Genomic DNA, 16158 nt, shown 5'->3' with positions numbered 1-16158 from the left:
GTACGAGTTTGTAAGAAAGAAAGATATTCAACAATGGAGTCAAAGGGAGAAAAGAAGAACAAAAGAGAGAAAAGGAGGAGAGGACGTGCGGCATCAAAAGTTCACGCACAAACAAATTGAGTTGACCTAGTTGCTTGTTAGGTTAAATTCTATTTATAAGGGGATTAACTAATGGGCTTTGAGTCCATTAGCTCATACAACGGATTATTTGATTACAAAATAGATTGGACCATATTAAAACGCAAGGAGAATTTTTATAGGATAAGTAATTATTAAATTAAAATAGTAAAATTGTGCACGGACATTTTAACCCTTCCAAAAGTAGATTAAAACGAGAAATAATAAAATAGAGAACGGAAGCTATAATTATATATTTCCAAAATATATTATTAAACTTCAAAATAATTAATTTAATAAATTACTTTTATAATAAAATATTATTATAAAATACGGGGTGTTACAATCCAACCCCCTAAAAAGAAGTTTCGTCCTCGAAACTTGAAATATAAAGATCAGATTAAAGAAGGTAAGAATTACAAGTGATCATCAACAAAAGTCATCTCGGAATCCTAACCGCTGCGCACTCTGATCCTTATCCAAGCTCAAACCAAAGAAAGGATCCTAAATCATCAATGGTATTATCATCTCCTTTCAGTTTAAAAATATCAAAAGTCACATCAAACTCATACCATCACAACCCAGAATTAATTCCATCCTGAAAAGTCTCTCTTATCTCGGTATGAACTAGTCGTCGTACGACCACAACGTTTTCACACATGCATCACCCTTAAGCATGTGGTTGACGCTCATCGAGTCCATCACGTCTCATAAGCCATAATATCACTGAGTTCCTCACTTCCACCAAGTACACTCAACACCTATAAGTAATATTCCACAAGGTACAACATCTAGTTCTCATATTTCATACACTCATCCAGCTACCATTAACCATCATTAAACAACATATATGCCCTCTCAAAATTGTGAACTCGTTACTATTACTCCAAATCCACATAACCTTTAACAAACACTTCAATTCTAGCTTGTCATTCACCATAAGATCTGCCATTAACCAAAACCCCAAACAGATAATCTCTAAACAAAGAACATCTTTCGAATGAGAAACTCTTCCAATCACAAGTGCCATTAAAATTATTGCTACCATAATTTCCTCAAAGTTGGTAGGGCTTACTTCCATATACATCTCTTAAGCTCAAAAGACTTTACCATAAAACTCGATAATTCTTGATATACATTAGTATCCGAAGTCATCAATCTCAAACCTCAAACTCTGACTAAACTGTCATAATTCTATGCAACCGCATACTCATGAGAAAATTATTAGTCGCACACTCAAGAACCTATCACTTCCTTTGAACACTTATGATCATGACATTCCTAAGTACCCAAGGAACCATACATCTTTAGGTTAAGCTATTATCTATTGTACCACAACACACTTTCCATCGATAACGCAATTCCATCAAAGCGTAATAACAACACCATACAACTCTCATAACCTGTGCTCACATAACGATAAGCTTATAACCTCAATTTCCAATTACAGTTTACTATCCATGAATATTATCATGACATCACAAACCACAACAAGACTGTATAAATCTATGTCCTTCAATTAATCACTCATACACTTTAAATGAAACATCTTTAACCCCAGATGGAACAAACAAACATCTATGAATCCTGAAGTAAAAACATCCTCAAACTTTCATAGCTCACTATAACACCTTTAATACTCTTTCTCCAAAACTCTATATGTTGTCCCAATTCATATTCTCATTCAACTCTCTAACCGTGTTCTAAACCTCAAATACCCAAACATCAAACTCGAAGCGTCTAACATCGCTCGCCAAGGATCCAAGCTTCACTGCGAGATGATCACAAGTAGCTCTAAAGAGATTTCAAATATTTTCAAGTTACCATGAAAGAATAAATAACTTGCAAACCCAACAAAATATTTTCGTGTAATAACACAAGGCAAAAGAACACATTCTTTTGGGAACTAAAAGCTTAGAGAGAAATCAATCTGAGAAGGATAATTACCAAAAAAAGATATATCTTTAAAAAAACCCTAGAGATAAAGAGAGAGAGATGAACCCTACGCAGTCATTAAACTCTTCGACTAGGGCATTAATTTCTGCTTGAATTTCAACATTATGGCACGTAATTCTTCAAATAAAACGAAATCAAAGCATGCAAGGAGGATGCCTGTGTTGAAATCTGCTGGAAAACATGTGAAACAACAACAGAATGTAAAGCAACGTGGACCAACTGAGGATGAAGTTGTGAAAACGAAGAGCATGCAGGAAGTGAATGGTGTCCCTGGGCTTAATTTTGACGATGACTTAGAGGTGACAGATGTTAGTGACACGCCTGAAGTGGTTGAAGTCGACGCCACTCAAGATGATTTGGAAAAGGAGAACTCCCTGTGGATTACTCAACGTGGAAAGAAAAAAGTTATACATGATGATGAAGAGGATACTGATGAAGGTCTCCTTCAATTCTCCAAAGAGGATACACAGGATGAGGTAGAGTATTGAAATAATGCCATTTATTGCTTTGTGTTAGGTGCAAACCCTCCACGGGAGATCTTGAATGGTTTCCTTAGACGTATTTGGTCTAAACATAATATTGATAAAGTGTCTTTCATGCAAAATGGGATAGTTTTGGTTCGTTTTAAGGAAGCTACAGATAAGGAGGCAGTCTTGAATGCAGGGCACTTCATGTTTGATAACAAACCTCTTATTGTAAGAGCTTGGACTGCTGACGTTGAATTAACAAAAGGGAACATTAAGGATGTACCTGCATGAATTCGCATCCATGAGTTACCACTAAGGTTTTGGGGTAAATGCTTGCCTGCCATTGCAGGATTGGTGGGTACATATCAGAAGTCTGATCAGGCTACAATGGATAAAACTCGTCTGGGATATGCCAGAGTAATGGTTGAATTGACAGTGGGCAACAAGTTCCATCCAAGGTCAGATTTAAAGATGAGACTGGTAACATTGTGTCCCTCTGTGTGGAGTATGTTCAGTTTGTACTAAATGCAAGGGGATAGGACATGAGGTCTCTAACTGTCGAAAAGACATGAAATCACAGAAAAAGCCAGTGCAGACAGTACAGGTTTGGAGACCTGTGAAAGTAGCAGGAAGTGTAAGCACTTCAGATAAGAGCACTAAGCTCAATTCTCTGGTTAGAACTCAGCAACCAGTTAATGGAGAGAGTGCGAGTACTTCTTTAATTACCCCTGAGAAATCTTATAGAGAAGCTGCAGAGGGTCCAGTCACACCAAAGGTGGGTATTGGACAAAATGGTGATTTTGATTCTCCTAAAATAAATGCATAATATCGGTTTTTGGAATGTGCGAGGTCTCAATAGTGTAAATAAACAGAATAATGTGAAATGGTTTTTGCATAATAAAGGTGTTGGCCTGTTTGGCCTGCTAGAAACTAAAATTAGTTCTAATAAAACTCAAAGTGTGTCTGCTACTATGCTTGATGGATGGAGTGTGACTACTAATGCTTCTTATCACAAAGGAGGTAGGGTATGGCTTTTGTGGAAGGCTGAGTTATTTGATGTTTTTGTTCTACAGTATGATGCTCAGTTTGTGCATGCTCTTGTTACTGAGAGATGCTCTCAGGAACAATTTTATATTACAATGTTCTATGCCTTTAATGATGGTTTGGAGAGGAGAGACTTATGGAAGAAACTGATTCTTATTCATGGTGCTGTTACTGGACCTTGGGTGGTTGCAGGTGATTTTAACACAGTCATTACCCCTGTAGAGAGGCTTGGGGGTAATACAAAACAGAGTGATATAGATGATTTTATTGATTGCCCTGCTACTTGTGAACTGACTGATATTAACACTACTGGTGCGTTCTATACATGGACCAATAAACAGGAGGCACAGACGAGGCCGGGTATACAGTAGACTTGACAGGTTCTTGACTAATCAGGACTGGCTACAACGTTTTCCTAATTTGACTGCTCATTTCCATCCTGCTGGCTACTTTGATCACTGCCCTTGTGTAGTGAGTGATAGCCAGTTGACTGTCACTAGGAAAACTAATTTCAAATATTTTAACATGTGGAGTAAGGCCTCTTCTTTCCTAACTACAGTCCAAGAGGAGTGGCAAAAGATATATGAAGGGTATCCCATGTACTGTATCACTAGGAAGTTGAAAGCTTTGAAGGGGAGACTTAAAGAATTGAATAAGGAGTGCTTTTCAGATGTAGAGAATGCTGCAATTCTTGCTGAACAGTCAGTGTTGAAAATTCAGGGTGCTTTGATAGATGATCCCCTTAATGCTGAACTTATCCAGGAGGAGATCACAGCTCTGAAATATTTTAAGGTACTCAATGATGCAAGGCAAAGTTACCTTAGACAGAAGGCTAAAACACAATGGTTGGAGGATGGTGATGCTAATTCTGCCTATTTCCATGGGGCCATTAAGAAGAGATGCTCTATTAACAAAGTGACTCAGATAGAAGATCATAAAGGTAAACTCTGTACCACCAGTCAGAGCATTCAGGATGCATTCCTAAGTTATTATCAGGAACTGCTAGGTACTTCAAAGGCTACTGATAAAGTGAGACAGCAAGTGATTAATACTGGCAACTGTTGCACTGAGGTACATAAGGAGATACTGAATTAGCCAGTCACTACAGAGGAGATTAAAGAAGCTTTCTTCCAGGTACCTATTGACAAATCTCCAGGTCCTGATGGATACACCAGTGGCTTCTTCAAGGATAGCTGGGAAATTATGGGGAATGATGTTTGCTTTGCTATTCAAGACTTCTTTTCTAATGGTAAGCTTATTAAGCAGATTAATGCCACCACTATCACACTCATTCCTAAATGTGAGAGACCTACAACTGTTAAATAGTTTAGACCCATAGCTTGTTGTAACCTGCTATACAAAGTCATTTCCAAATTGCTATGCAATAGGCTATCTATGGTGCTACCAGATCTTTTTAGTGAGAACCAAGGAGCCTTCATCAAAGGCAGATCCATTATTGAGAATATACTGATATGCCAGGACTTAGTCAAGATGTATAATAGACAAGCAGTGTCACCAAGATGCTTGTTCAAAATCGACCTCCAGAAGGCCTATGATACTGTTGAGTGGAGTTTTATAGCTCAGTTGCTTGAAGGCATGGGATTCCCGGATAATCTTTCACAAAAAGTCATGACCTGCATTCAATCCACATCCTATTCTCTGAATTTAAATGGAAGTTGCTTTGGTTTTTTTCAAGGAAAGGGAGGACTTAGACAGGGTGACCCCATTTCCCCCCTTATATTTGCCTTGTGTATGGAGTACTTAACTAGAATGTTACAATATGCTACTGATAGATGGCCATTCCAGTACCATCCTCTATGCAAGAGTATTAAGTTGAATCACCTTATGTTTGCAGATGCCTTGTTGATGTTTTGCAAGGGTAATGTCCAATCCATAATGTTGTTGATGAGAGCTTTTTCTTCTTTCTCAAAAGCCTCTGGTCTGTCCATGAATAGTTCCAAATCTGAGGTATACTACAGTGGAGTCTCTCAAACTGTTAAGGATGACATAAGACAAATCACAGGATTTACTGAAGGTGCTATGCCTTTTAGATATCTGGGAGTGCCTGTTCAAGCTACCAGATTGACCAATATTGAGTGCAATGTCCTGGTGGAGAAGATGGTTAACAGGATTCGTAGCTTGGGTGCTAAGAAATTGTCATATGCAGGCAGGCTTGTCTTGGTAAATTCAGTCCTGAACACACTGCATAACTATTGGTCAGGTATCTTCCTTATCCCAAAATGTGTTGTAAAACGCATTGAGGCAGTTTGCAGGAACTATCTTTGGGATGGGACAGCTGATTTCCATAGAGTACCATCAGTGGGTTGGGATAGGGTAACTCTACCTAAAGAAGAAGGTGGATTGGGAATTAAAAGAACGGTCACCTGGAACATTGCTTCTGTTGCAAAATTAGCAGACTGGTTATACTGTAAAGCTGATAGGCTTTGGATTAGGTGGGTTAATCAGGTCCATATCAAGGGAAAGAATTGGCATGACTATGTCCCTCCTGCTGATATGGCTTGGTCTTTGAAATATATTTGCAAAGTAAAATATTTGGTCAAGAATGCTTATGTAGAGGATCAATGGATGCCTGATGCTCAAGGGTTCACTATCAGAAATTGCTATGAATGGTTAAGGCATAGAGCTGTTCCTTAGAACTGGGCACCTGCTGTATGGAACACCTGGAATGTCCCTAAACACTCTTTCATTACTTGGGTGTCCATGAACAATGGTCTTAATACCCGTGCTAAACTTGTATCTTTTGGGTACTGTCAAGAGCATCACTGTTGCATTTGTGAAATCTCAGATGAAACTCAAGCTCATCTGTTCTTTCAATGTGCATACAGTCAAAGAGTCCTGCAGGAAGTTGAGAAATGGTGTGGTTTCAGTGTTGATGTAACTATGGTTGTACTGGCATCACCTGGTAATAGAATGAAAGGCTAGAAGCAGCTAGTTCATTGTCAGCTCTGGGTATCCTGTCACTATCATATCTGGTTAGAAAGGAACAGTGCAAGATTGAATGCAGTGGTCATTTCCCCTACCAAACTGGCTGAAAGGATAGTTGCAGAAGCTAAGAGGAGAATTATGAGTAAGGTTGGCAAGTCCAAATATGCTCAGGATAGTATTTGGTTGAGGAAATGGGGTTGTTTAGTAACATGATTGTATCTTAGCTCTCCGTTTTTTGTTCCTTGGAACAATTCCCTTGTATATCTTTTTTGATTATTAATATACTCTTACATTTCACCAAAAAAAAAAGAGAAGGATAATTACCGAAGTTTAAAGAAGAAGGAACTAGAGTTAAAATAAAGAACAAATAGAGAGCAACTATAGATGAAACAGATAGAGGACAAGGATAAAAGAAACCTTTGGTCTGAAAGCCCAAATAGAAGAGGTGTGGTTAACACGTGCAAGGATGACAAGCTTAGACGACTCCAAAATGTAGTTTATCTATGCGAAGAAAATACCTTAAGATAAAATAAATAAAGCAGATAACCAGAGTCTTAGATTTCTCGTACGATCATCACTTAAGGTAACAACGTCTCGTGACATCCTTTCATCATATCTCAATAATACTTTAGGACCAACAAACTCTATATAATTGCCCCTTTACAATCTCTACATTCCTCAAATTATCAACTCTCAAGATCATAAACTCTCACGAACATCAACGCTCAAGTCCTTCCACTCTCAAGAACTACATCTAATCACACTTAAAAGAATCAATCTATAAAAATCTCTATACCCTCAAAATATGAACACCACGATCCATTATAATCTTCGCCAACATGGTCAATCATTAAGGCAACGCTAGAACACTTTAACATTCATATCTCACAAGTCCATAAATTACAGTTTATCTCTCTCAACAATCCTTTAAAAGGTACGATCGGTAAATAACTCCTCAACGGATAAATCATAGATTCCCTTATAACTCACTCATTTCCATTTACGATCCTTACTCCTCAGAATGATATTCCACTTAAAGTCGAGCATAATCCTCCAAAATTCTCAACCTGCTCAATCTAAACACCACAATAACATTTCGTCATCTCCATTATTCTTCTCTCGATCCATAAATAACTCGTATAACTGTTCCTTTAACACAACACAAAGATCCAATAAATCCATCCATTAAAAGCATACGCCACGATATTCCCATATAATACCATAAGAGAAATATACTCATTATGTCTCTCACTTCTTATAAAACTATGAAACTACAATCATACAACTTATGCCACAAATCATCACCCTCCATCATCACCCTCTATCATCAATAAGGTTTTCCTCAAATATATAAAAGAACTTAACACTTATAATCCCAAATGAGACTTTATCTTAACAGCCACTATTCCCAAAGTAAACTTCATCTCAACAACCTCTAATCCCCAAAGTAAACTTCTTCGTTACCAAACTCATAACAATAAACGCTCTTTTATTTCATACTTGAACATCCCAACCTGTCAATCAATCCTAACTTGATGCCTCAAGAAATCACAATGGAAACAACCTCGGAATCTTCTCAAACAAGGACACCACCACCAAATGATCCAAAAGGATGAAAGTACGATAAGAGTAAAGCTCGGGTTATCAAGGATTAAAAGTTTTGACCGACATATAACCAAAATGTACGACAAGTAACATGCAAAGGGCATTTTCAAAATTGACCATCTTTCAAATCAACAAAGCATGCTCGGAAAAGTCATACGTGAAAATGCATTAAATACAATTAATAAGTATAAACAATAAGACATAAACAAACCAATACATGAACAAAACATTTAATACAATTAATAACAATACAAAGTATTAAGGAACGAAAAGCAAGTACAAAAATAACTCGTGTAAAACAATTGACAATGATCGGAAACATTGAGGCATAAACTAACAAATACCTAAACAACACAATTAATACAATTAATGACGAAACAAAACATCAAGACATAAACAACACAATATATAAACTATACATTCAATACAATTAATAATGATAAATATTAAGACAAAAGCAAACAAATACATGAACAAAACATGTAATACAATTAATAACGATCAGAAATGGAGTCAAAGGGAGAAAAGAAGAACAAAAGAGAGAAAAGGAGGAGAGGACGTGCGGCATCAAAAGTTCACGCACAAACAAATTGAGTTGACTTAGTTGCTTGCTGGGTTAAATTCTATTTAAAAGGGCATTAACTAATGGGCTTTGGGTCCATTAGCTCATACAATGGATTATCTGATTACAAAATGGATTGGACCATATTAAAACGCAAGGAGAATTTATATAGGATAAGTAATTATTAAATTAAAATAGTAAAATTGTGCACGGACATTTTAACCCTTCCAAAAGTAGATTAAAACGAGAAATAATAAAATAGAGAACGGAAGCTATAAATATATATTTCCAAAATATATTATTAAACTTCAAAATAATTAATTTAATAAATTACTTTTATAATAAAATATTATTATAAAATACGGGGTGTTACAAGTTTCCTCCGACAATAATGCAATCACAACTGTCGATCATGATGATCACATGTTTAAATCTCATTTTAAGAATACATGTGGGATGTAATATTTTACAGTCAACTGGTCCACACATATCGGTAATGATTGGCCGACTAGAGTTTGACATTACTGTCGTGCGACGGTGGTGACCAGTTGATCCCTTAAGGTCATATCTTTAGGGAATACGGTCTTAATTGATTATTTAATTAATCGTATGTAGATACGAGTTAATTACTACCTTAAAATTGGAAATGATTTTTATGAGTAAGTTGACGGTCTTATTATAATTGGATTAAATAAGACTCCGTCTAAGTAATCGAATTGTTTTATTTACTTAAAGTTGTTTATTGTTTATGAAACAATTGAGACGGGAATGAACGGTCCATCTAAATTACAAGACGTTGTAATTTATATTAAAGTGACAATTTTTATAAGATAGTAATTGAGAATTACTAGTGAAATTATTTAATTGTTTCATTTTTGTGTATTATGAATTTTAAGGAGTTAAAATTGCATAATTACATAATGGGTCATGTAATATGTGACATGTGACAATATTACAAATGAAAAAGATAAAATGGAAACCATTTTATCCATTTGGACCGAAAATGGAGGGTACCATAGATAATGGGTGTTCTTTTTAAGAGAAAATAGGTCATGATTAAGAAAACCTATTAATACTCTAGTCTAGCATACTACATATATTGTGAAGACAAATTGTAGCAAAAGATGAGCAAAGAGTGGGCACTCTAACCCACTCCTTGACCGACCCCCTCCACTCCACTAATGAAAAACAGTTTTCTCATTTTGATCATTCATTCCATATAAAACAACTTATCTCTCTACTCCTTTTCTCTACTAGTTTTTTAGAGAAATAAAGTTCAAAAATTCCTTTCCAAACTAATATTTTCTTATATATTACTAGTTGTAGTAATATCTATGTTAGTGATTTTTAAGGAGCTAATACATAATTTCTAGTAACAAAATTGGTATTAGCATTAAGATTGGTTCCTTGATATAAATCCTTGAGGAGAGATTCTACTCTTGAATCTTGTTCATCCATTGTTGGAAAGCTCAAGAACTAACAAGTAGGAGATCTTGTTGGTGCCCAAAATCCGAAACCTCAATGTAAGATTGCTGATTTCTTCTCTTATCTTATTTTTGTTTGCATGCATAAGATCTAGCTTTTATTTTATGACTAAATAAATCTTTTCATATATGAATATGTAAATTAATGAGATTAATGATTCAAACATATATGACTTACATGAGAGTGTTTAAGTCACAACTCAATACAAGGCTTAGAGCCATGAAAATCCGAAATAAATTTCAAGTGAATTGTTAGATATCAAAGCTTGATTGGTGGCAAAGGGTTTTGCACTAGTTGAAATGCTTAAGTCTATTTGGATCTTCTTAGGGATTGTGTTTCATTATGATGATATACATATAACGAGTGAATCTAAAAACCCACTTCTTCAATTAGAAGGAATGTATTCAATACATGTCATGAGTTTTGTAGATTCTTGCAATCCTAAGATAATGTGAAACTCAAGAGAGGGTCTTAAGTAGGACATCAATGAGTTAGAATCAATGTTTTGATCATGTTATAAAACTTTTCTCGATAAGTCGAGAAGTTGTGTTTATACATGGAGTTTAGTGGGAGTTACGGTAATTTTAATTAGTCTAATATGTGGATGACATATTGATCATTGGGAATGATTTAAGACTTTTGGAGTAATATAATACATCTTTAATATCCAGATTTATGTAGATAAATCCACATGATATTAGCGCCAAATAAGAAGTCTTATGTTGATAAGATTCATGATTAGTTCAATCGAGTTGAACATATTTGATTGATTCCATTTGCTTCCGCTACCGGATCAATTAAATGAGTAATGATGTATAACACTTCATATACTTTGAGTATGATGAATTGTTTCAAATCGAATTTAAGTAATAGTTACCTAGTAGCCTTATAGATTATCCTTAAGTGCTTGAGGAAGCATTAATGATGTAAAGTTAAGTGTTTTTGATGCAATTCACAAATTTGTGTAAGGGCTTACACTAATGACTGTTGAGATTGCATAAGGTTTCGGACAAAAACGTATTCGAAACACCTAAAGATGGTTAAAGAACCATTGTGGCTATGTGATTTAAGAAATGGATTTTTTAGAATCGTTCTAGGCAATGAAGAACAATGAGAGATGCTTACAACGAAAATTGAGTACACTTGCAACCATGAGATGTGCAAGAGGATGGATCCCGCACACTGTGCAAACAGTGGGAGCTATTCTAAGGCTAGAGAGCTTATGTCTAGATTGGATCTAGACACGTACTCAGAAAGTTAAGTAATGCAAATGTATAGATTACAAAGGAAAATGAGTATGTAGTAAGGTTGAGTAAGGTACAAGAAGTTGATAAAACCTACTAACCAAAGCCTTCTTATAGGCTTAACATGATGAGTCATGTCATTTCAATTGGATTGAGATGAACAACTACATACATGATCAAACTGGATTATAAAAATATGAAGTAGTAATCAGGTATTGACTATTCATATGTGATAATAACATTTGTCGTTCGAATTTTTAAATCTAAAAACTCCTTTTATACTATGTTATATCCAAACGGGTTGTAGAGACAATATTGAACCCCGTTAAAGTGAACTCGGATTAACATGGTATTTACCCATAGTCACTTGTATGAGGTGACGTCTCGAAGTGACTAGAGTGTGATGCGATTGATGGCAAGTTTAAGTGCCATAGAGTCATATGAGATGACTAGTCGATCATATAGGCAGACTGTTAGGAACACTCTGTCGGGCAGTGACCGCTTATAGAGTTCTGGCAAATTTATAAAGCCTGGTCGTGGCGAGAGCTACTATAGTATTCTAATGAGTCGATTCTTTTGACTAAAGACTGTTCGTCTAAGATGGCACGGTTTCAGATTAACTTTGATTTATGTTACTACGACCTTCGTAAAAGGGGTCAAATGGGCATATTTTGGGTTATGATGGCTGTGGCTAGTCCAAGGGAATAGTGCGATAGGAATTGTCCACCCCCTTGTCAGGGTTAAAACAATATCTCAGGGCCACTCGAGGAGTAATGAACTGGAAATGCGTGGCCACGCTCGGAAGGTATCTATGGTAGATAATTCCGGTCAAATCAGTTATTCTCTAGATCGTGGAAACCACTCTCGATATGATCACTTGCAAGTACGACCCGAAAGACACCTTGCATTGAGTAGGAGATAGTAATAGGACAAGAGAATTGGTGACGCACACTTGTCGAGGACAAGTGGGAGATTGTTGGAGTGTCCCCGACAATAATGCGATCACAATTGTCGATCATGATGATCACATGTTTAAATCTCATTTTTAAGAATACGTAAGGGATGATTCATTTTTATAGTCAACTGATCAACATTAATCGGTAACGATTGGCTTGCTAGAGTTTAACGTTACTGTCGTGGGATGGTGGTGGTCAGTTGATCCCTTAAGGTCACACCTAAAGGATGATGCCCTAATCTGTAAAATTGATTAATTGTATGACGATACAAGTTAATCAATTCCATAAAATTGAACAATTCAATTTGTGAGAGAGAATATTGATCTCTTATTGTAATGGGATTAAATAAGATTTATTTTAGTAATTGAAATACTTTATTACTAAAATTTTTTATTGTTTGAGAAACAATAGAGATAAGAATGAATGGTTGATTATAATTACAAGATGTTGTGAATTATAATTAAATGACCCATTTTATTTATGTGATCAAGTATCACTAGTCAATTTGTTGAATGTAATTTAATTAATTTATAAAAATGATATTTATGTGATAAATATGCATTTAATTAATTAATAACATGTAACATACTACATGTGACATATTGTGTGACAAATGACAAATTGACAAAATAAATTGGTAGTCCATTTTACATACATGGACCGAAATAGAGGGAGTTATGGTGGATTATGGGTGAATTATTTTATGTGATAGAATATTATATTCATGCCTACACCATATAGCTTACACACCTACTCTTACATCTCTTACACAACCTATTACCTTGTGAAGAGAAAAAGCATAAAGTAAGATGCCATCCTTGGCATTTGGTGAGGCTCCAACCGTGTTCCCTCCTCCAATTTGAGAGAATTAGTTCTCTTATTTTTATTCTTACACATCACATGCAAAAGTTTATGCATTATTCTCTCTTCTCTTTAATCTTCATCTAAAATATGAGAAGATTCAATCAAAATTGTTCAATCAAATTACTAATATTATTAGTGTAATATATGAGTATTAGTAATCAATTTTAAGGTAAACTACTAAACAAATATCTAGCACATATTATTTAGTAGAGATAAGGGATAATCTTGGGTGCAATCAAGAGGAGTGGCTTCTATACTTGAAGTCTTTGGAGGATCATCCTAACATATGGAAAGCTCAAGAACAAGTGAGGTAGGAGACTTCACTTGTGCCCAAAATGGCCGAAAATAAGATGGTGATAAATCGTTTTTTTTTTCATCTCCTTTTATTAAGTTTGCATGCATAAGATCATGTATTTATTTTATGATCAAATAAATTAATTCATATATGAATATGTATAGTATTTAGTTTAAAGAAATCCAACAAAACTATCCCTTACTACAACAAGCTCACGCAATTCATGGGCCACCTTCATCTCTTTTTGAATAAGCTCCAAGTCCCTAAGGTGCTCTACCAATTCTTTCTGAATTTGTTCCAGTCGAGAGCCAGTAATGCTTGTATTATTCTCTATATCCGAGAAGCAATGTTTATTCAATTGTTTTAGCACTGGTTTTGAAGCTTTCAATTTCTTGATCAACCTGAAATTTTAGTACCATCAAACTGTCTTTGCCAAACATTCTTCACACAGTCAATAAATTCCTCTGATCTCCCCCACATATTAAAATATTTAAAACTTCTTTTCCCTCCTATTTCAGTTCTCCTATTAACAACAGTACAAGGACGGTGATCAAACAGTCCTTCAGGGTGAAAATGGGCAATATAATCACTCTGTCCAACCTACTGTACACTCTCTCATGAGGCCCCTGTTTATTAGACAAAGAAAATAATGCACCGGTAGCCTGAATATCGTCAACCCCACATAGAGAAACACACTCCTGTAAGTGCTTCTTTTCTGCATCAGTAGTTGACCCTCCCAATCTCTCTATTGGGGACAAAATAGTATTAAAGTCCCCCATCGAGAGCCAAGGAGCATCACAAGTAGCACATATATAATAGTTAAGTAAAACTTGTGATCATCAGTGTTAGACTTCACCAGCATATGGATAAATTGTGCTCCATACTCCAGGAAATGAAGCTCAAAACAAGTTGGTTTCCACAAAATCCAAACTCTCCCTCCTTTATGCCAACTACAATTTGTTCATACACTCCAACCCTCACACAATGTAGTGTTCTTCTTAAGCAAGCTACTAGGTTTTATTTTAGTTTCTAAGAGACCAAATAAGCCCACACCATTATTATGCATAAACCATTTTACTACCTTCTGTTTATTCAGGTCATTCAACCCCCTAACATTCCAAAACCCAATACTATGCATTAGATTTCGGGGTTGGGTTAGGAGGGTCCTTTCCACTCTGGACTACCCCCTAGGTGTAGCCATACCATTCAAAGCATCAATAAATGGGTAAGCTCCAGATTTTCCTAAATGCCTCCCCCTACAGATCCATCCTGTCTGGTCATCCTCATAACCAACCTGGCAGGAGTATCTTTGATAACTAGAGGAGGGAAAACTTCAGGACTAAACATGGGAATATGTGGTACAGTTGCAGGTGTTGGGCATACTGGTTTTTGGACAGGTCTCCATACCTGTTTTGGTTTGCCAGGCCTTACAGGTTTTAATGGAGGACTCCTACACTTTTTACCTTCATGGCATATCCCCGTACACACATCACAAGTAAGAGGTATCCATTCATATTCAATATTCACAGTAATTTTCTTTCTTGCTTCATTAAGAAACTGAACACTTTCTGCTAATTTTTTATCAAACTAAAGTTCAACCATTACTCTAGCATAACTCAGTCTCAAACTATCCTCCGTAGCAGCGTCCCTTTGCACAAACTTCCCCACTAACCCTGTAATTATAGGAAGATAGTCCCTCTAAAATTTCAGAGGAATACCATATAATTTCACCCATACAGGCACTATCTCCACCTTTTCCTTAACTAGCTCTACATCAGGATGCCAGGGTTTTACAATCACAGGTTTGTTGTCAAACAGATAATAACCAGGGCTTAATAATGCCTCCCGACTCTCTGGTTTCTTAAATTTCACAAGAAACACCCCATTATCCATGAAAGACACCCTAACAATATCAAACTGACCCCAGACTCTGTAAACATAACCTTTTATCACCTCCCATGGAGGATTTCCTCCTAGGATATAACAGTAGACAGATGAGTTCCAAAAATCTACCTTAGGACGTATATCATCCATGGAGAATTGAAGACGTCTTGTATCCTCCTCTTCTGCAATAGGTGCTAGGATTGGAATACTCCTACCACCTTGCCTAAGAGACCAGGTCAACCCAACCTGCTCCACTGGTGGAACTTCTGCAGTGATTACTTCATTCTCATCTAATTGTAGCACTGGGATCCCAGTCAATTCACTTAAAGTGTTTGTCTTTTTTCCAGCATCAGACTGTGGACCCTTGTTCGGTTTAGGACCTCGACTCGAACTACCAATTTGATTGACAATAGGAGCCTTTGAATTATTAATCGGAGTTTTTTTGGAAGTATTTTTTGATGAATTTTTTGATGAATTGGTTTTCTTAGCTGGAGATGATAAAGCCGTGTTATCCATGTGATTATTTGCTAAAGGTGAGAAAAAATTGTCAGAGAATGTCATGACTGCCATGATTGCGGTTGCTGAAAACTAGGTTTAGAATTCAGAGCCTTTTCCTTTCTTTCTCTTTCTATCTCTTACCATGTTTTTTCGTTTATCCATGTTTCAACAACTAATGTTATAGTGTAAGTAATTAGGATGTGAACCAAACGTGTAGACAGACACCGTGACTTAA

General features: G+C 36.1%; 1 protein-coding gene across 1 annotated transcript; it reads left to right on the top strand.

Moving 5' to 3' along the window:
• The first annotated feature begins 2927 nt into the window (after window positions 1-2927).
• On the top strand, window positions 2928-4910 carry LOC141640525 (uncharacterized). Its single transcript, XM_074449296.1, has 5 exons — window positions 2928-3020; window positions 3121-3315; window positions 3413-3944; window positions 4057-4655; window positions 4719-4910. Exons 1-5 carry the CDS (start codon window positions 2928-2930, stop codon window positions 4908-4910), a joined length of 1611 nt encoding a protein of 536 aa, XP_074305397.1.
• The last annotated feature ends 11248 nt before the right edge of the window (window positions 4911-16158 follow it).

The sequence above is a fragment of the Silene latifolia genome, unplaced genomic scaffold, assembly GCF_048544455.1.
Source record: "Silene latifolia isolate original U9 population unplaced genomic scaffold, ASM4854445v1 scaffold_88, whole genome shotgun sequence".
NCBI lineage: Eukaryota > Viridiplantae > Streptophyta > Magnoliopsida > Caryophyllales > Caryophyllaceae > Silene > Silene latifolia.
The sequence above is the reverse complement of the archived record's forward strand: the minus strand, read 5'-3'. Positions and strand labels throughout refer to the sequence as shown.

Coding starts and splice junctions, on each gene's coding strand:
- LOC141640525 (XM_074449296.1), top strand. CDS start 2,928: ATGGATAAAACTCGTCTGGGATATGCCAGAGTAATGGTTGAATTGACA. Junction 3,945..4,056: donor GGAGGCACAGACGAGGCCGG/GTATACAGTAGA, acceptor GCCCTTGTGTAG/TGAGTGATAGCCAGTTGACT. Junction 4,656..4,718: donor CTGGCAACTGTTGCACTGAG/GTACATAAGGAG, acceptor GCTTTCTTCCAG/GTACCTATTGACAAATCTCC.